The following is a 19,939-nucleotide window of genomic DNA, read 5'->3' on the forward strand; positions in this document are numbered from 1 at the left end:
TTCTGGCAGGGATTTTTGTTGCTACAAAATACGCAGGCTCTGCAGAATGTGGGATACCCTCAACATGAGCCTGACCTGGCCACAACATGAGCCAGGCTGTCTGAGCTGGAACATGGAATCTGGCTCCTCCCCAAATCACCATTACAGGAACCAGCCTGTTGGTTCCAGTATAAAAGGGAGAAGCTGGAGCTGGCTGCCCTGCCACCTCCCCGTGGTGCTGTGAGCAATAGGTCATGGTCCAAGTGACTCAGCCCCCAGTCATTACAGCCATAAACAATGACGTAACAATAAGAACACATGTGTGAGCTCACGCAGAGCCCCACCCTTGCGCAACAGGCCACGCTCCGCCCCCCGCCCTCAGGGTCCCGCCCTTATCCCCCTTTCCCCGCCCCTCATCAGAGTCGCTCCTCCCCCTGCCCGTCTCTTCAGCGCCTGGCCTCCGCCCCCAGGGGGCGGGCTCTCGGGCCCGGCCGGAAGTGAGCGCACGGCGGCGGCGGGCTCGTCCCTCCAGTGACTTTATCCGCGGCGGTGGCGGCGGCGGCAGGGACGGGAAATGGCTGTTGCTGCGGGGCAGCGGCGCGGCGAGGTGAGAGCAGGGCCGGTAGCCGGGACCCCTGGCCCGCGGGGTGGGTCTTTCTGCGAGGCGGCTCGGTGCCTGCGGCTGGCCCCGCGCGGTACCCGGGCTCGCCCTTTCCCCGGGGCTGGGGCCCCTGCGGCGCCTGGCGCCCCTCCCGCCGGGACCCCGGCATTGCCGCCCCGTCCCGCAGCCGCCAGGGCGCTGTGCCCGGGGCCTGCCTGGCTCCTGCTCGGGCGCTTCCCCCGGGGCTACGGCCAGTGAGGCTGGCGCCGAGGAGCTGCCTGGATTCAGCTCTCGCTGGTGCCGTGCGGGGCAGGGGGATTGGCCGTGTCGGCAACTCTCGCTGCCTCCTCCCCCGGGCTCGGGCCTCCTACCGCCCTTGGTGTCGGTCCCCCGGGGCTCCGGATGCTGTGACCCCTCCGGGTGACTTTCCGCCTCGCAGGGGCGGGCCGGGCCCGGGACGCAGCGGGGCATCCCGGCATAGTTAGCTCCGGGTCTGAAGCCGTCGCTGTAACGTGCTTTTCCTTTACGTGGGTTCAAGTTTGCCTGGGGGGTGGCTGCCCATAAACCGCCACGTAAAAATGCCTACTAACTTCTCCCTGTTAATTGCATTATTTCAAGCGGTAGAACAACATTTCTTTTAATCTCAAGATCTTTATTGCAAGGTCTCTTGAATAACATTTTGCATTTATAGCATCATTCACTCCTAAGGATGTAATTGCATTTCAGAGAGTGTATATGATGTCAGGGTTGCTACCTTGGTTGGACTGGAGGGGTAGGTGTTAACTGGTATCTAGCTTAGCAAACAACCATGAAAGCAAAAAAAAACTTTGGTGCTGCATACTGAATCTAATGTATATTCTTATGTAAAGTACAACCCCCCCCCCCATGCCAATGTAGAGTATATGGGATCTCAGCTGTTATCTCCAATACCCACAAAAGTTAAACTGCATTTAACTTGGTTTATTGTATTATGGATGGCTGAGGAGTTTAACTGATCACGTGTTGGTATTTGACCCTGTTGTTCCAGTTAAGTTGAGCATTTCAACTCTGATTCTTAAACCACTAAGTTGTCTCTTTTTAAATTACTTTTTAGACATAATCACTTTCCCCTTTGTAATCATAGTAGTCTATGTACTTTCATCTAAGTCTTATTTTTTTTATTGAAGCCAAGAAAATATAAAACATGCACATGTTTTGGTAGTATAAATAACTTTTTGAAGATTGTCCAGTGCTTGGGGAGGAAAGATGGGCAAAGAGGACACTAGCAAGAAAATAACTGGAAGAGGGAAATAAGATATGGCAGGTTGAAGAAAGGAAAATTAGTCTTAGTGATGTTTATAACTACTGTGTTAAATGTGCTCCCAAAAACAGTGAAATGAAAGTGATGGTGTTTTGTTGACTAAAGAACTAAGGTGTAAAAATAACTAATGTATTTCGGTTGAGGAGAATCTCCTATTTTGAAGAAATGGATGGATGTATTTTGAAGAAATAACTGGAAATCCTAATATTTGCAGAGGAGACCTTTACAGCTCCTATTGAGAATATAGTATGTGCAGCAATCATGAGTGAAATCCTAAAGAAAATGGAAGGGAAGGATAAACCGTAAGGGGGAAAAATGAAATTACAAAAAGGGAAGTACCTTGTGGTCCACTGGTAATGCTTGTTAGTTCAGAATGGAGTTCAGCCTCTCATTCTGGCAGAGGCTGTTTGCTTTTCCCTGTAATACTTCATCACTCTAGCTCAGTGGTCTCCAAACTTTTTTGATCGTGCACCCCTATCAGTAAAAAATTTTTTGAGCACGCACCCCCGCCATGCCGAAGCGGCCCCCCAAAAAAGCGCTGCTCCTGCCGTGCACCCCCAAGGATCCTCTTGCGCATCCCCTGGGGTGCGCGCACCCCACTTTGGAGACCACTGCTCTGATGCAGATTAGACCTGAAAGAGAGGTTTCTGTGGTGGCCTTGAGGGAGAAAATAGGTTAAACTTAGTTATGTTATCAGGTCTTCTCCAGAAAAATGGAGAGGGACAGAGGGGCAATTGAAGGCAGGAGAACTGAAATAAAGTGCAGTGAGGAAAGATGAGCATGAATAAAGGAGTGATGGAACAAGGAAGCTGCACTGAGTAAAAAAATGCCTAGTGGAAGAAGGTTAGACCCAGAGAAACAGAAAAATGAATGCTTGCTTTTAAAGGGGTGAGATAGTCAACAGAAAAATGACTAACAATCTAATCGTGGTGCTTTTAAAGGAGCATAATCACCTTAAAAATGTACTTCAGTCTGAAAATGGTTTACCTGCTGTTACTTCTAATAACACGTAGAGAAAATCACAGTAAAGAGATTAGACAACAATTTTCTCCCCCCCAGTTGGCTTACTTTAACTTAAAATGCTTTATGTAGTGAGTTTTGGATCACTTTTGATTTAATTTAAATCTTGATCCTGCTAGCGGATTGTCTGTGGTGATCTGTGTCCTCAAGGAGTACCATTGTTGATGGGGCTCTGCGGGGCATAAGGGTTCACCTGCACAAATAATCAACAAAAATGAGTGTGGGAGGAGAGTCTAGTCATTTTTCCCTTTTGTGTGGGACATTCAACAGTAATCAAGAAACAAGCTACTTAAAAATAGGAAAATATGACTGTAAAACCAAAAAAATTGTCACACGTCTTTGGGAGCAGATTTAATACCTGAAATTTCATTTAACTTACTCTTCTCTTTAAATTGACTGGATTTGAAATTGATGGTGTTCCTTACCCTCGATTGCTAGTTAAAACTAAAATAGTATCTCTATCTGTAGAGCCCCATGTGGATACAAATTTTGTATCGGCATCCGATCTGCATTCTACAAATATCCGCGGATGTGGATATCCACAGATATAAAGTGGATTGCTGCAGATTTGCAGGGCTCTAGATCGCTACTATCAATAAATAGCTTCATGCAATTGACGAGTTTTTGTTCGACCCATTGTCAGTTCCTCATTTGGTAATGTCTCTGTGTGGTCCTTTAAATACCATCTGAATGTAGTAAACTGGGATTTGAAATACATTTTAACTCCTAGAATCAATGATATCACTGAACTCCAGTCAGAAAAGTACATTGAAATGGAATGTTAACTGTTTTTTGGAGGTGTGCACCTATAAACCTTTAGATGAAGTTTAATGGCAACGTATAAAGAGTTAACAATTCTTGATGTAGTAAACAATCCAGTGTATGGGGTTTGTTTTTTCTTTAGAATTCCAAACCCCACCCTGTAAAATGCAATATTACATTTTGAATGTAACCTACTGAAGTAGAAGAGAAAAAGGGTTTTGTCTGAATTTTGAGTGACTGCCTTTCGTATCTATGGTTGGAGAATTTACTGTAGCATTCCATTTTTATTGGGGAAAGTACAGCAAAGTTTGAAAAAAATTTGTTAAAGAATATAAATCAGTTGCATGGATGTGTAGATCTAATTAACAAATTGCTGTACATATTTAAAAAAATGAGGAAATGGATTTTTAGCTACTTGGCAAGGCTAGAAAGAGTTCGTTATTTATCCTGCAACAGTCAGTGACACAACCTCTTAATACAGCACTCTTTGTACTTTTTTATACATCAAAAAGGGTAGTTGCGGTATTGTTATTGCAGGAGAGTGAAGTCTGGATTCTAGATTTGGCAAGTACGTGAAGGAGGAAATATTTGCTAAATGTACTTGTAGTAATGAAATCTGCACATTCTGAAAATGATTTGGAATCAAATGTTGGCTTTTCAAAGTGCATATGATGAAATTTTTGTGGGAAAGCTTACGCACAATAACGTAACTATTTTAATGTGTAGTGCTTATAATATACAATGCAGATTTCATAAACTCTGTGTAGCAGGTGTGAAGGAAGTAGATGGCTCAGGACATTTGCAATAGGATATACTGTCATCAGTTCAGACCTAGATGTCAATACTGTTATCACTGTGTGGTTACCTTGGTGAAATGAGTTGGTATAAATTGAGTTCATAGCATAGAAGTTTCAAGATAGCTTCACTATTTTGGTACCTCCACAAGTAGCTGGCGTGTGGCTTACTCCTGGCTTTTCTGGTTGAAGTGCCTTGTTAGGTTTTCTCAGAAGCTTGTAGCAATCTGGGACTCCCTGGGGTAAAGGTATTTTTTGAACAGTAAGGTTTTTTTTTTCCTCACGTTTTTTCCCTACTTGTGAAGTTTGCCTGCTGTGGAGAATATCATGCTATAAATTGCTTGCCATTTGGTTAGTCCTCTCTAGTGTTTTATTGCTGCATATTATTCTGTATGAGTTTTCTCCACTATCTCTTAAAGGGGCAATGATAGTTTTTCCTTAAACAGGAAAAGTCTGTACATTCTTTAAATTCAACCTAAGCCATCATTATGTGTTCAGCAAATACACAGTAGTTTAATTCTGTGATATTTAAAAGCAAAAGAACCATAGGGACTACTTTAAACCCCCTCCCCCCCAAGGCCTTGTCTACACTGCCACTTTACAGCGCTGCAACTTTCTTGTTCAGGGGCCGTGAAAAAACACCGCCCTGAGCACTGCAAGTTTCAGTGCTGTAAAGTGGCAGTGTAGTCAATGCACCAGTGCTGGGAGCTACTCCCCTCGTGGAGAGCTCTCTCCCAGTACTGGTGCTGCGACTACATAGTCACGTTAAAGTGTGACCGTGGCAGCGCTTTAACGTTGCTAGTGAAGACATACCCTAATTTTATTTTCAAGAAACTTGGGCTATTGTACATCAAGGCATTACTTTAAAAAGAAGGTTGGAAATGTACCTATAAGTTACCATCAGTATTTAGTGCTGGAATTTTTAGAACTTCATTGGGTGGTCAGATTGCTGATAGTTGTAAAGTTTCTCTTAGAAAATGACTGATAAATAATGTACACGGCATTTGAGTGTACCGTTGTGTACCTCACTGAAATGAATGATTATAAATAACAGGTTAAATGAAATTGTGATCAATACCTCATATTTTGGGACAGGAAATTGCTGTCCAACTCTGCTTAAGTAGATCAAGAATGTTAAATGTAGTGTGAGCAGCTGGTGAGATTACCTCTGCTTGGGGTAATAGGATTTCTGTGTAGAAAAGACATCCTTGTAATTCCCAGTTAATTTTTTTATCTGGATTTGAGAAGTTTTCAGTTTGTTAGAAGTTTAAAATTCTGGAAAAATGAAAGTACTCTAGAATTAATTATTCCTTATTTGGATTTTCCACCTAAAATTATAAATTCATTCCTAATCTTCTCAATAGTGACATTGCTGTTAGAATGTTGTACACTGTTACAATTTTCCTGTTTTGGTAGGCAAAATATAATATATTGTAACTTAGGGAATATCATGTTCCTGCTGGGTAGCCTTATCTGTAGCAGATAAGTTTAACATTTCATCTTGCAGTTTCCTCACAACCTTAATATTGATTCAGCTTTTAAAATATTACTTTTCTAATAGTTTTATAAAATGATCTACTTGGAAATCAGTATTGAGTAAACAGATAAATGTCAACGTCTGATGAATGTTTTTTGTTAAAGTATTGCTTGGGGGAAATACTTAATTAGTTCAGAGCCATGAAATCAGGTTGCATAATAGTTGGCAGATATATGGCTTAGTAAATCTAATCAAATAGCAGTACACTTGCTGTAAATAAGTTTATTCGCTCTCATTGCTAAAGACAGATTAATTCAGTTCTGTCAATTGGAGAGAAAAAAGAGCAATTTATTTTTTGAATGTTGTTCAGTGTGAAATTCTGCTTCCATATGCTGTCTTTGGAATCTATAGCAGAAACAAAACAAACAATTAGGTACTTCTGTGCTCCTTCCCCTTTGATAGTGATGTGGGACTCAATGATCCTCTGAGTGGACAGGAGCAGAAAACCTGCTGTCTTAACATAGAGGGTCCATTTTATGGCATCCTGTCTCTGGCCCCACAGAAGCCCCTTTCTGGGTGCTATACTTGGATTAGATTTTGTGGGTGGGTACAGGCTCAGCCACTCATGCTGTGATCTGTTCCCACTCCATGGTGTTTCCCTGTGGGAATTAATGCTGATCCCATCAGCTTTATGCATTTTAACACTGGAGTTGCCCTCAGATGACCCTGCTGCCTCTTTTTCCCTGCCGTTTCTTTTGGGGTGGGAATGGTTTGTTTTCTCTCTCTTTTGGAAGCTTGGAAATGGGGGTGACCATAGAGTTAGAACTGGGCAGTGGGGTGACTGATACAAAGTCTCCCAGAAGTGGAGCAAGGAAGCAAAGAAACCAGTTAAGGTATTTGCCTTGTAACTTTAATCAAACTTGGTTTTTAGATCTGTTTGTAACTAGAACTGCGTCATTGTCTATTGGTTGTATCCTTCAAAGGTGTTGGAGATAATATGTACAACAGATACAGCCCAGAGCTATGTTGACATAATTGATGCTAATGCATAGACAAAGTACACAGGTGTCTTAGTTCAACTTCAAATGCAGGGGAAAATCAGCAAGTGGAAAAGGGAAACTGTCAGATTTTATTTTCAAATAAAATATTGCAATCAAGTAAATTAAAAAAAACCATAGGTATTTGACAAATGCCATTTAAGTATTTGGATGGAGAATTGTGCTCTTGAAGGCAAATAAGTGAAGTACCTAGCTTAGAACTACGTTCTAATGGTATTGGCTTCAGTATATCGCAGTAGTTGAGATCAGAGCAACAATTTTGAGTCTTTTGGGGTTATTTCCAGTGTTTGGAAGACTTGACTGAAAGCACAGTTACACCTAGCTGTTAGCTAGGCCTAGAGCTTCCAATGAATTCCAGCTGTGTCAAACACCTTTCATGAATTTTTAACACAAGATCAGTAACAATGCAGGCATCTCTCATTTCTCTTGCCCCTGGGATTTGAATTTAAATGCAATGCTGCTGTGAATCCTAGAGCCTGAGAAAAGAGTTCTACTCTGATCACTCACCCTTCTGTTTGCAAATCTTGCGGAAGTTTAACTAGGTACTCTTAATTGCCTTCCGAATTTGATAAGTTACAATTTTAGGCATTTTTCACTCTGGTATATAAGAGAATTTTTGGCAGATGTTGTGCAGTCCACATTCAAAACCAAGTTAGACAGTCTGTTTTGTATTAACTCAAATTGAGGGAGCATTAGCTTTGATATATTAATCATATGAATTCAACATTAAAATGTTGGCATACATGAAATCAAGTCCTGTTAAAGCTATTGCAGTCCCATCAAGTGCATTTGATTTCCCCCCCCAACTACTAGAAAACTGCAGTCCAGTTATAGCCAATGATGCAGAATCGGAGAACAGGTTGAGACATTTGGTTTGGCTTTCTGAATACCCTGTCTAAAGACAAGCCTTGAATGCTGTGATCAAACTAAGTGTGTGCTCAATGACAGAATATCTGCCTGGCAAAAATAAAACTAGAAAGGAACTCTGACTTCCATTAATATACTTCTATCCTATCCTTTCTTGGCTATCAGATGTAATTGGGTTTTTCTGTCGGTGAAAGGATGCAACTGTTGACTACTTCATTGTATGAAAGTGATTCATGATAGAAGATCTTCTGAACTTGTAAAGTCATTAATAGACAACTTTTTCTAAGGATGGGCTCTTTTATATGTTGCTAATCATGGGTATATTGCCACAGATGTGTAGCACTGCACCGTACTTGAGAGCCAAGATATTGAGTGTTGATATCAAACCAGGGCCTAAAAATATCCACTTGCCCATGGAGAGTGGGATCTTTTTCTAGGAAAAGTATGAGTGCCTGAGTCATCAATTTCTTCAAAACTTAAGCTTTACTTATTTAAATCCCTTTAATGTTTGAAAATAGCCTGTGTAAACTGATGCAGTTTTGATGAATCAGAAAGATAATATTGCATTGCTTCTGCTGCTCTTAATTTTTCCAAGCAGCACCAAAGTGAAAATCATGTAATTCTTGACAGTTGCTGCTGACCAAAGGGTTCTGAATAGTTCCAATGAGTATGTTGAATCTCATTAGCTTTCCCAAGCAACAGCAGAATAATACTTGAACTCAAAGCAGTTTTCCTGCTGCTATTCAGGAGCCTCCGGGCAAGAGCGAAACTGTTACAAACCGTACCAATTTCACACTATTACTCAGAGCTTTGTCAAGCAGTAGCAGTAGTGCCTGGAGTTTATTCAGAGGATGATCAAAAAGTACAGCAGGCTGGAGAAAGATAAAATAGTGGACACATCCATTCTCATAGCACCCATGAATCTCTGGTGTTGAGGAAGGGAGAGACTGAACTTTCTCCCTTCTAGTAGTTGTGAGGAAAGGAAATGATGGATGTGAAGCTCTATCCCTCATCTCTGCACATCTATTTAACTAGCCAGCTGCTGGTATAAAAGATTGAGGGAACCAGGCACTGCACGCTGCCTCCTCAGCAACTGGTGTGAGAAGTAACTACAGGGTTAGCAGTCTGTGGCAAGTAGGTTCAGTCCTTCAGTAGGTGACGAGTAAATATTTTGAGAGAAACCTTTTCAGAAAACTGTATTGCAATGTTCTGCTACCAAGAGAATTGTGAATACATAAGTGTGCACCATTTCAAAGCAGTGGGCACAACAGGCACGCCGCTACCTTGTGTCAATGGAGTACAGTACTCTATTTGCTTTCATAGAAAATGCCTTGATTGCAGAGGTGTGTAGAATAGAATAAAACGAGTTTAATTCACCACAGATTCCTATATGCGTCAATGATTTTTCTAACATTGTTGCTATGCCCCTTATGACTTATCTGAAATGTTCTTGAGGGAGTAGGAAAACTGGTGACCTTCTGAGAAGCTGTGTGACAGCCATAACAACTCTCATTTGGGATCATATTTTTTTAAAGCGTGCTGGGAAAGATACAAAACATCTGTCTGGTACTAAAAAAAACATAGACATGTTTATGCAAACTGGTGATAGGATAAATTTACAAAGAAGTGTGTGCAACACTTCTCTTTAGTCTTCACAACTGGAGAATTCCATTAACATGTAAACATCCATTAGCATAAACTAGATTTAAGCCAAAGACTAGACTTTGGGGGAGGAGGAAAAAAGGCTTTATAAAACCTAATATAAATAGGGAACTCTTTCAAATTTTCAATTTAGTGTTCTATTTTTCAGCATTTCCATAAACTATTGTCAACCCAAACACCACAGCAGAACCTGATGGCAAGTCTATGTTCAAGCTGAGCGAAATGTAAAAATAAACAGTATGAAGGGGAAAGTAAATTTAAAAGAAAATATTAGTAAGAAAGTAGGGCTGTCAAGAGATGAAAAAGATGAATGGTGATTAGTCGCACTGTTAAATAATAGATTATTATTTATTTAAATATTTTGAGATGGGTTTTTTCTACATTTTCAAATACATTGATTTCAGTTACAACACAGAATACAAAGTGTACAGCAGGGGTGCAGCACTTGGCCTTTTTTTTTTTTTTGCTCCGCCAGCAGCACTCGGCCTTTTTTGTTTTTTTTGGCGCCCGCCAGATGAAAAAGGTTGGGGATCACTGTTGTACAGTGCTCAGTTTATAATATTTTTGATTACAAATATTTGCACTGTAAAAAGATAAACAAAAGAAATAGTATTTCAGTTCACCTCATACAATTACTGTAGTGCAATCTCTTGATCATGAAAATTGAACTTACAAATGTAGAATTATTTTTTTGTTTTATTTTTGAGTGCAATAATATAATCTAAAATTTTAGAGCCTACAGTTCCACTCAGTCCTAATGCTTGTTCCTCCTTTAGAGGAATCTTGCCTTATTGAAGGGCTAAGATTTTTTTTATCTCAGCAAGTCAATATTCTGGAGATGGGAGGGTGAGAGTTGTACAGAAAAAGGGTGAATTCTTGATGCTGCTCCAGTTGTTTCTGGATTCACCTCCTGTCTGCAGAGAGTTTCATCTTAGAAATCTGCATTCAGTGCTTGAGGGTGGGGTGGGGGGAAGCAAGCAATGACTTGTGCAGGAGGAGGATCCAGGAGGTGTCTTGCTGCTGCTTATGGAAAGGGTGGTTTCTGGTACCAGGATTGCCTCCTTTTACTGAGCTAGGTGGGCTCCCTTCAGCTGAGCAAGCCCTAGTTTGCAAGGGAGGGTAGATTATTACCTGAGGGACTCCGCATGCAGCAGGGGAAGAGAGGTTGAGCTTGCCAGACCCCTGTTCTCTATGGGTATCCCCTGGAATGAGAGCCCAGCCTGGGGTCACTGGAGCACGGTGTGGGGATGTCAGTCCCTGGAGTGAGGAGCCAGCCAGGGGCAATGGCACATGGTGAGGGGGTGGGTGTCAGTCCCCAGGGTGAGGGACTGGCTGTGGGCAGTAAGGCATGGCGCGGGAGTGGGTGTCGGTCCCCAGAGCGAGGGGGCTGGCCAGGAGTAATGGGACACGGTGTGGGAGGGGTGTCGGTCCCTGGAGCTGGGGGGGCGGGGCGTGGTGGGGTCAAGATCCCTACCTCTCCATTGGAGCTGGGATGGGAGCCTCTTCTTCTTCTTCTTCTTCTTCTCATTTCCTCTTCTCTTCCCGTCCTCTGGAGGTGGGTTGGGTTATTGGCTTGACCGGACACTGTGCAGCCAATGATGCCATTCCTGCCCAGAGGTATGTGATTAATGCTGCTTTAAAAAATTAGCACATTAATTTTGTTTTCAGTTAATTGCAGGCATTAACTGTGATAGACAGCCCTACAAGAAAGTTTGTACACCTCTACCCCGATATAATGTGGTCCGATATAACGCAAATTCGGATATAATGCAGTAAAGCAGCACTCCGGGGGACGGGGCTGCTCTACCTCGTTACATCAGAATTTGTGTTACCGCAAGCGGTTCCTCTGCACGCGCGTGTGCACACACATACACCCCCTTACTTGCTGTGGCCCTTCCCGGGGCCCCCCCACCCCAGCTCACCTCTGCTCCTCCTCCATGGGAGGAGGCAGAGGTGAGCTGGGGTAGGGGGGCCACAGTACGGGGGGGCGCAGAGGAACCACTCCCTGCCCCAGCTCACATCCACTCCACCTCCGTCACCACCTCCTCCTCCTCCTCCCATGAGCACACCGCTCAGCTCCACTTCTCCGTCCCAGGCTTGCCGTGCCAAACAGCTGATTGGCGCAGCAAGCCTGGGAGGGAGGGGGGAGAAGCGGGGCTGCGGCGCGCTCGTGGGAGGAGGCGGAGCGGAGGTGAGCTGGGGTGGGGGGCCCAGGGGAGGGCTGCAGCAAGTAATGGGGGGGGGGTCTCAGAGGAACCGATCTCCGCTCCAGCTCATCTCCACCTCCTCCCCTGAGCATGCCGGGCCAAACAGCTGATTGGCATGGCAAGCCTGGAAGGGAGGGAGGCGGGGAGAAGCGGAGCGGCATGCTCGGGGAGGAGGCGGAGGCAGAGCGGAGGTGAGCTGGGGCGGGAAGTGGTTCCTCTCTCTCTACCCCAATATAACACGGTCTCACCTATAACACGGTGAGATTTTTTTTGGCTCCCCGGGGACCGTGTTATATCGGGGTAGAGGTGTATATGGATGTTGTGCCCCTTGAATTATGCCTTAAATATATTCTCTTTGTGTATGCATGTAATGGAAGGAACACACAGGAACCATATTCCTGCACTAGTCTAGTGATGGGTGTTGAGGGCAAATCAGTTCAGTGAGAAATTTAGGTTGAAATCAAGAAGGAAATAGAACATAGACTAATCTGTAGCTATAAGGCTTGGAGGCAGCTAAATACAAATTTTTTAAATCTGGGCTCTCAATTCTATTGCAGGTTTAACATGCTGAGCCTGATTTATCCATTACCCTGCACCTTGCATATCTGTGCACAGTGAGTGTGAAACACAACTGGAAGCATTTTGTGTCCATTTTACACTCACTTTGCACTGGAATACACAGCTACGTAAGGTTCAAAGCAATGGGGGAACTGATCCACTTTTTTTTTTTTTTTTTTTTTGGTAGTGCATCTTTATAGAGTATCATAAGCTGGTGGAGTGGATCAGCTGGTTTAGCAATCAAAATATTATTTAGTGCAAATTTCTTCCTAAAGGCTTTATTGTGAAGGACTTATTATAAAGTTTGTTGCAAAGAAAAAAACCAAAGGCCTTTGCTTCCCAACCCTGCTTAATTATTTCCTCCACCTACCCTTAGCAGTTTGATGTCTAACCACAGAATTTGGGTAGTCTTTGCCCCAGCACAAACATAAAACATTTTCTTAAAATAGACTTTGACACAATGTATTGTGCTTTGGGATGCCTTGTTGCTTGGATTAAACTTTCAAATATGGTTTGCATGTGTGTAGTGAGTTTGACTTAGTTTTTTAAATAAAAGGATATGAATTTGCTTCTATAAGTTTAACAGGGACCTGAAACTAAGGCAATTAGTTATAGGCATAAGAGGGAATCCTTCATATAAGAATTTTTTGGTTTTGGGAATGGGGAATGAAAATTAGTTTCAAGGACTTTTTCCCCTCTAGAACATAATGGTGGATTCTTAGCTGGAGGTCAGGAAAGCCACTCTCCTTTTTTCCATATGGATTTCTGCTCTGTACCACTCTCTCTTCCTCCACAGAAGTAATTATGAATGTAAGAGGATTAATCATTTATGAAGAGCTGTTGATTTGTAGATCTGTGAAACCATTTATTGATTTACAGACTTTTCATAGATCAGTAATCGAAATGTCGTAGTGTTTGCTAGTTGTCTGCAATACATGCTTGTGAGGCACTCTTGTTGTTAATCTCAATTCAAAACTAAATCAACTGTAAATTCTTAAAAGCAGTGACTGCCTTGTATGTACAGTGCCCCATACATTGCAGGCTCTACAGCAATTATTTATAATAAGCTTTTGGCACTGGATGTACTTCACAAAAACTAATTTGTTTGCTGCTGTAGCTTTCCATATGTCAACTTCTGTCACAACAGGTGTTCTTTTAGGACGTGTTGATTTCTCTCTGTGCCTTTTGAGGTGACCTGCAAAGGTATTTATAAAAATTGATCTTTTACTGCTTTATAATGAATAAAGAAGGCCTGAAAAGTTCAGCAAGAAGAAGAAGCCTTATTTTACCTTAATGTCAGGAATGTCAGTTCTGGTCTTGCTGGAGGGCTGGCTTGGGAGCCACAGATGATGCGTATTCTCAACCCTTAACTGAAGAATGAGGGTGTAGAACCTTTGATTTCCTCTTTCCAGAATATTAGTCATTGAGGATAAATAGGAGTAATAAAAGCCTAAAGCAGAGCTGTAAACAGCTGCATTAAAAATCTCTTCCTGTCCTTTCCTCAGTTACCTCAAGAAGGCTCAGCTTTCACTCTTCTGGCTTACAATTTCATTTCACTAGTTGTCGTCTAGATTCATCCTGTGTAGAAAACCAACTTCTAATTTTAAAAACAGAATTTTTTAAAAGAGCAAAAGAAAAATTCATGTAAACTTTGTACATCATAAAGAACCAAAACCACATACAAGTCCAATTTTTGTTTCCCTTTGCATATCGTTGTACAGTTTATTTAGGTACCTAATGCTCTCCATGTAGAGGCATATCCAGCCCAGTAGCGCTATGCTTTAATAAGCATCGCTTCACTGGTGTTTGTATAACCTCTTTGCAGAAACTCATTATTCATGATTTTTATCTTGCCATTTAATATGCATAATAGCTCAGCTGCTGTTGGTGAAAGTTTTCTAGCTCAGCAGCAAGTTGCCCATGTTTAACAGCTATAGAGGAAAGTGGAAATAGGTATAGTATGGTAAACACTGAAAATTCAGACTCAAGACCAGAGTCCTTGTGGCAGTCTATTGTACAATAGTGATGCTTTTTAAAATGTGTTCCAATTTATTGGTTAGTATTGGGAAGAACTGTCTAATGGTTTGAACCATGGGATTGTGAATCAAACACCAGCCATGTCACTGATTGCTCTCTGGCCTTGGGCAGTCATTTAGCCTCTCTGCCTTCATTTGTGTAATGAGGAATAATACCCACTTATTTTATATTGCTCTTATGGGAATTAAGTATGAATGTAACTAGATATGTTGCTTGTATGTGACAAAGCATTTTCTAAATGCTTAATTTAATTATGATGACAAAGTATGATGAAACTCCTCCAAAGGCTGTGAAATCCTTCATCGTGAGTTTAGCATTGCTAATAGTGATGCATCTTAAGTGTGGTACGCTGTGATCATCAATAGGGCCCTACCGAATTCATGGTCCCATTTGGTCAGTTTCACAGTCATGGGATTTTAAAAATTGTAATTTCATGATTTCAGATATTTAAATCTGAAATCTCATGGTATTGTAATTGTAGTAGGGGTCTTGACCCAAAAAGGAGTTGGGGGGGTCACAAGGTTATTGTGGGGGGGTTGCAGTACTGCTACCCTTATTTCTGTGCTGCTGCTGTTGGTGGTGCTACCTTCAGAGCTGGGTGGCTGGAGAGCGGCAGCTGCTGACCAGGAGCCCAGCTATGAAGGCAGAGCCGCCGCCAGCAGCTGCGCAGAAGTAAAGATGCCATGGTATCATATTGCCACCCTTACTTCTGCGCTGCTGCTGGCAGGACACCACCTTCAGAGATGGGCGCCCAGCCAAAAGCCACCACTCTCCGGCCACCCAGCTCTGAAGGCAGCGCAGAAGTAAGGGTGGCAATACCGCAACACCCCCTCTCTAAAATAACCTTGCGGGGACCCCCCCGCCTCTCCCACCCACAACTCCCTTTTGGGTCAGGACCCTCAATTTGAGAAACACTGGTCTTCTCCTGTGAAATCTGCATACTATAGGGTAAAAGCACACAAAAGACCAGATTTCATGAGTGGGGAGACCAGACTTCACAGTCCGTGACCTGTTTTTCATGGCAGTGAATTTGGTAGGGCCCTAATCATCAGTCTGACATGTCCTTATTGCCTTGTTAAACTTACTGGTGGTAAACTGGAGGAGGTCCTTTTGGAGTGTGCATCGGGAACACTACCTGTCTTTGGTACTCAGGGTCCCTCAATACATTTGTGAGGGAGGGAACTTTCCCCATCTTACAGATGGCAAACTGAGGCACAAAGAAGGTATGTGACTTGTACAAAGTCTCAGATTTCCTGACTTGAAACCAGGTCTCCTAAGTTCTAGGCTACAGCCCTAACTATTGGACCAGCATTCACCTCCAGTCAAAACATAACTGCTCTTTGCATGACATTGCTGATAACATAATAAATTATTGCAAAGAGTCCAACAAAATTAAGCTCTGAACTGTGTGTTTATAAAATTTGGACCTAGTTTAACTACATAAATCCAGTCAGAATAGTAGGAAAGGTTTGTAACTGGTTAGAAATCTAGAAAATGTGATATTCTGAAATGGATTAAACGTAAAGCTTTAAATTTACACTTTACAGCTTAAACAGTTCTTTATGTACTTAGTGTACAAATTATGCCTGTGCATGTCTTTCTAATTTTTTTTTTTCTGTTCAGGTCTACTGAATCTAGTTTCAAAGTCAAGGGCCAAAGATTGTTAGGAAGAAGGGATTGATCTCTTAAATGGACATCTGCTTTCACGTTATGGCTCAGATATCCAGTAGCAATGGACAGCGTTCATCTCCTTCGTTGGGAACTGCAAGGACAAAAGATGTGGACAAAGAAGAGGCATTGCAGATGGAAGCTGAGGCACTAGCTAAGATGCAAAAGGAAAGAGTGGTAACTGGTAATAAGCAAACTTCTGAGTCTTTAAGCAGCACCAGACAAAAAGCACAAACTCATAATAAACAGGACCATGATCTCATGGTGTTTCCAGAGTCTGCTGCCAAAAAGAGGGTGGAAGATAAATTAAGCACTGTTGATATAGATAAAATGACCCATGCTGAATTAGAGAAACTGCTGCTAGATGAAAGTTTTGAATCTAGTAAAGTACCTGCATTACCAGCAACTCCTGTTCTGAGCCCATCATTTTCTTCACCATTTTATATTGGGCCTACTGGTCAAAGAGGACAGTGGACACCTCGGCTACCTGGGCCTGTGACTTGCACTTTACCTCCTATTTACCCATCAGCTTCTTACAATAAACAAGCTGGTGTATTTCAGAATGGCTTCCACCTAAGCATGTCCACCTATCAATCTACAGAACCTGTTTATCTTAGTCTTCCCGGTCGGTCTCAATACATTTCATACCCATTGACAACTACTACACCTTTCCATCCACGAGGAAGCCTGCCCATGTATCCTCCAACACTCACGCCAGAAATGGCAAAAGTATTTGACAAAATAGCCAGCACCTCTGAATTCTTGAAAAATGGGAAATCCAGCACTGACTTAGAGATGACTGATTTTAAGTCTATAGTACCTAAATTACCAACCTCAGAAAACTCCAGTGATATTAGTAAATTTGATTGGCTGGACTTGGATCCTCTAAGTAAACCAAAAGTGGATAATGTGGAGATCTTGTGTAATGCAGAGGATGATGCAAAGGTGACTTCGAGTACAGTTGCAGAAGATCCATGGGATGCTGTGCTACTAGAAGAAAAATTGCTAGTAACGTGTCATCTTGAAAGAAAAGTGAATGGGAAATCCACTGCTGGGGCAACAGTTACAAGAAGCCAGTCTTTAAACATTCGAACAACTCAGCTTGCAAAGTTACAGGGCCAAACACCACAGGTATAATAAATCTTCAGTATTTCAAATTGCATTGTTAAACTTTCTAATACTGGTTACAATATCTTTCAAGATACTTAGATTAAAATTTGCATCTATGTTGTCCTTAATATAAACCATAAATGGAGTCTTTTTAAAAAGACTCCATTGGCAGGGATAAATCTTCAAATAAGCCAGCACTCATTAGACTGTTGTGTGTAATTTTGATGAATGTTGGAATAGTCAATACTGCTCTTTTAGAGTGATCCTAACTCAATCTAATCAATTTTAAGTAGTTGCCTCCTAAGAAGTGTTTGTGGTTCACTGAAGAAGTTGTGAAATGCATTTGCTATTCTGTGACCCCTTCAGTGAAAGGAAGAGTGATTCTGGGTGTTTTTAAAAAACCGTTTCTCTGTATGGTAACTCCTGTTGTAGTGATTGGATTTTTTTTAATGTTACATAAATTTTATGAAGATTAATTTAACCTGAGGGTCACCTAGTACATAAATTTAAACTTTTAACTCTATAATTAAACAATAAGCATACTCAAACTGTTGCCCTTGCTCCTGGAACTCAGACACCTCAGCGAAAATTATATGCAGATAAGCATATAAAGTTCCCCACATTCATGTTCAGAATGAAAATATCCGATAGCTGTAATGAGTAGCTGCAGTTTTGTTGTCTCGTTTTTAAATTCTAGTTAACAAGTTCAACTTTGAGCATGCGTGTCACCAGTGGATTCTAATCTCTTCTAAATCACTCCTGAGGGCATGTCTACACTAGAAGCGCTACATCAGCGCAGCTTCACTGCTGTAGCATATCTGGTGAAGACTATATCTATGCTGATGCTCTACTCTCACAACCCTGAGCAACATAAGTTAGATCAACTTAAGCGGTTGTGTAGACCTACCCTCAGAAGCAGCTGAATTAGAACATCTGATCATTATGGACCAATTTGGGGGTCATGTAATAATTTTTGTTGTCAGAAAGGGGTCGTGGTGCAATGAACCCGTGGAATAGAGTGCAGAGGAGAGATGGGATTCCATCCTCTCTCCTAAACATGTTGTTCTCTCCTAAACATGTTGAAGATTTAAATGATCCAGAGCAACTTAACTGCTAATGTATGCCATTGGCCTGACTTTCAGAGTTGCTGAGCATGCACAACTCCCTTTGAAATTAGAGCTACAGGTGGTCAAAACTTCTAACAATACCATAAGCAGGCAATAGGCTGCCTGCCCAGGCAGTTATGTCAGTGAAAATTTACATTCCATACTTTCAAAATCAGGGCTGCAGTCCATATTGCACAATCAAGTGAATGATTAAAAACAAATAACTTTAACATTCCTCTTAAAGTTGATCTACTTGCCAAGAGAAAATATTGGGTGTTTTTGTGATGTGTAAAGTAGACACAAGTTTTGTTTTGTTTTGTTCTCTCCCCCCCTCCCCCCCCCAGAAAGTTTTTTTTACTTTGATTTAAGCTATCCACTAAACCCTCCAAACAGAAAGAAAAAAAAAAAAAAAAAAAAAGGAGGGGAAGATGACTAGACTTGACACACTGATATATCAATTACCTCGAGGGATGTCAAGCAATTAACAAAATTAATCACGCGATTGAAAAGATTAATCGTGTGATGTTAAACAATAATAGAATACCATTTATATAAATATTTTGGGATGTTTTCTACATTTTCCAATATCTTGATTTCAATTGCAACACAGAATTCAAACTGTACAGTGCTCACTTTATACTTATTTTTATAATATTTGCACTGTAAAAATAAAAAATAGTATTTTTCATTTCAGTTAATACAAGTACTTTAGTGCAGTCTCTTTATCAAAAAAGTTGAACTTACACATGTCGAATTATGTACAAAAAATAACTGCATTCAAAAACAAAACAATGTAAAACTTTAGAGCCTACAAGTCCACTCAGTCCTACTTCTTGTGCAGCCAGTCGTTGAGAAACAGGTTTGTTTACATTTGCAGGAGATAATGCTGCCTGCTTCTTATTTACAATGTGACCTGAAAGTGAGAACAGGGGTTCACATGGCACTGTTGTAGCCAGCGTTGCAAGATATTTACGTGCCAGATGTGCTAAAGATTCATATGTCCCTTCATACTTGAACCACCATTCCAGGGGACATGCGTCCATGCTGATGGTGGGTTCTGCTCAATAACCATCCAAAGCAGTGCAGACCAATGCATGTTTATTTTCATCATCATTTTATTTTTTTATCATCCGAGTCAGATTTAACCAGCAGAAGGTTGATTTCCCCCCCCCCCCCCTTTTTTTGGTGGTTCATGTTCTGTAGTTTTTGCATCAGTGTGTTGCTCTTTTAAGACTTCTGAATGCATGCTCTACACCCTGTCCCTCAGATTTTGGAAGGCACTTCAGATTCTTAAATCTTGGGTCGAGTGCTGTAGCTATTTTTAGAAATCTCACATTGGTACCTTTTGTGTTTTTTCAAATCTGCAGTGAAAGTGTTCTTAAAATGAAAAACATGCTGGGTCATTATCCGAGACTGATATAACATGATATATATGGAGAATGCACATAAAACACAGAGCAGGAGACATACAATTCTCCCCCAAGGAGTTCAGTCACAAATTTAATTAATGCATCATCAGAATGGAAGCATGTCCTCTGGAATGGTGGCCGAAGCATGAAGGGGCATACTAATGTTTAGCATATCTGGCACGTAAATACCTTGCAATGCTGGTTACAAAAGTGCCATGCGAAAGTCTGTTCTCACTTTCACGTCACGTTGTAAATAAGAAGCAGGCAGCATTATCTCCCATAAATGTAAACTTGTTTGTCAACGATAGGCTGCCAAAGAAGTAG

General features: G+C 41.7%; 1 protein-coding gene across 1 annotated transcript in view; it reads left to right on the forward strand.

Annotated features, from left to right (window-relative positions):
• The first annotated feature begins 477 nt into the window (after positions 1 to 477).
• The window catches only part of PIK3C2A (phosphatidylinositol-4-phosphate 3-kinase catalytic subunit type 2 alpha), an 88,364-nt gene continuing 68,902 nt past the window's right edge, over positions 478 to 19,939 (forward strand). The window contains exons 1-2 of the mRNA XM_024202174.3: positions 478 to 586; positions 15,946 to 17,121. Coding sequence (XP_024057942.2) covers positions 16,012 to 17,121 — 1,110 coding nt within the window. The 5' untranslated portion in view covers positions 478 to 586; positions 15,946 to 16,011. The remainder of the gene's footprint in view (positions 587 to 15,945; positions 17,122 to 19,939) is intronic.

The sequence above is a fragment of the Terrapene carolina genome, unplaced genomic scaffold (genome assembly GCF_002925995.2).
Source record: "Terrapene carolina triunguis isolate 2854851 unplaced genomic scaffold, T_m_triunguis-2.0 Scaffold96, whole genome shotgun sequence".
NCBI lineage: Eukaryota > Metazoa > Chordata > Testudines > Emydidae > Terrapene > Terrapene triunguis.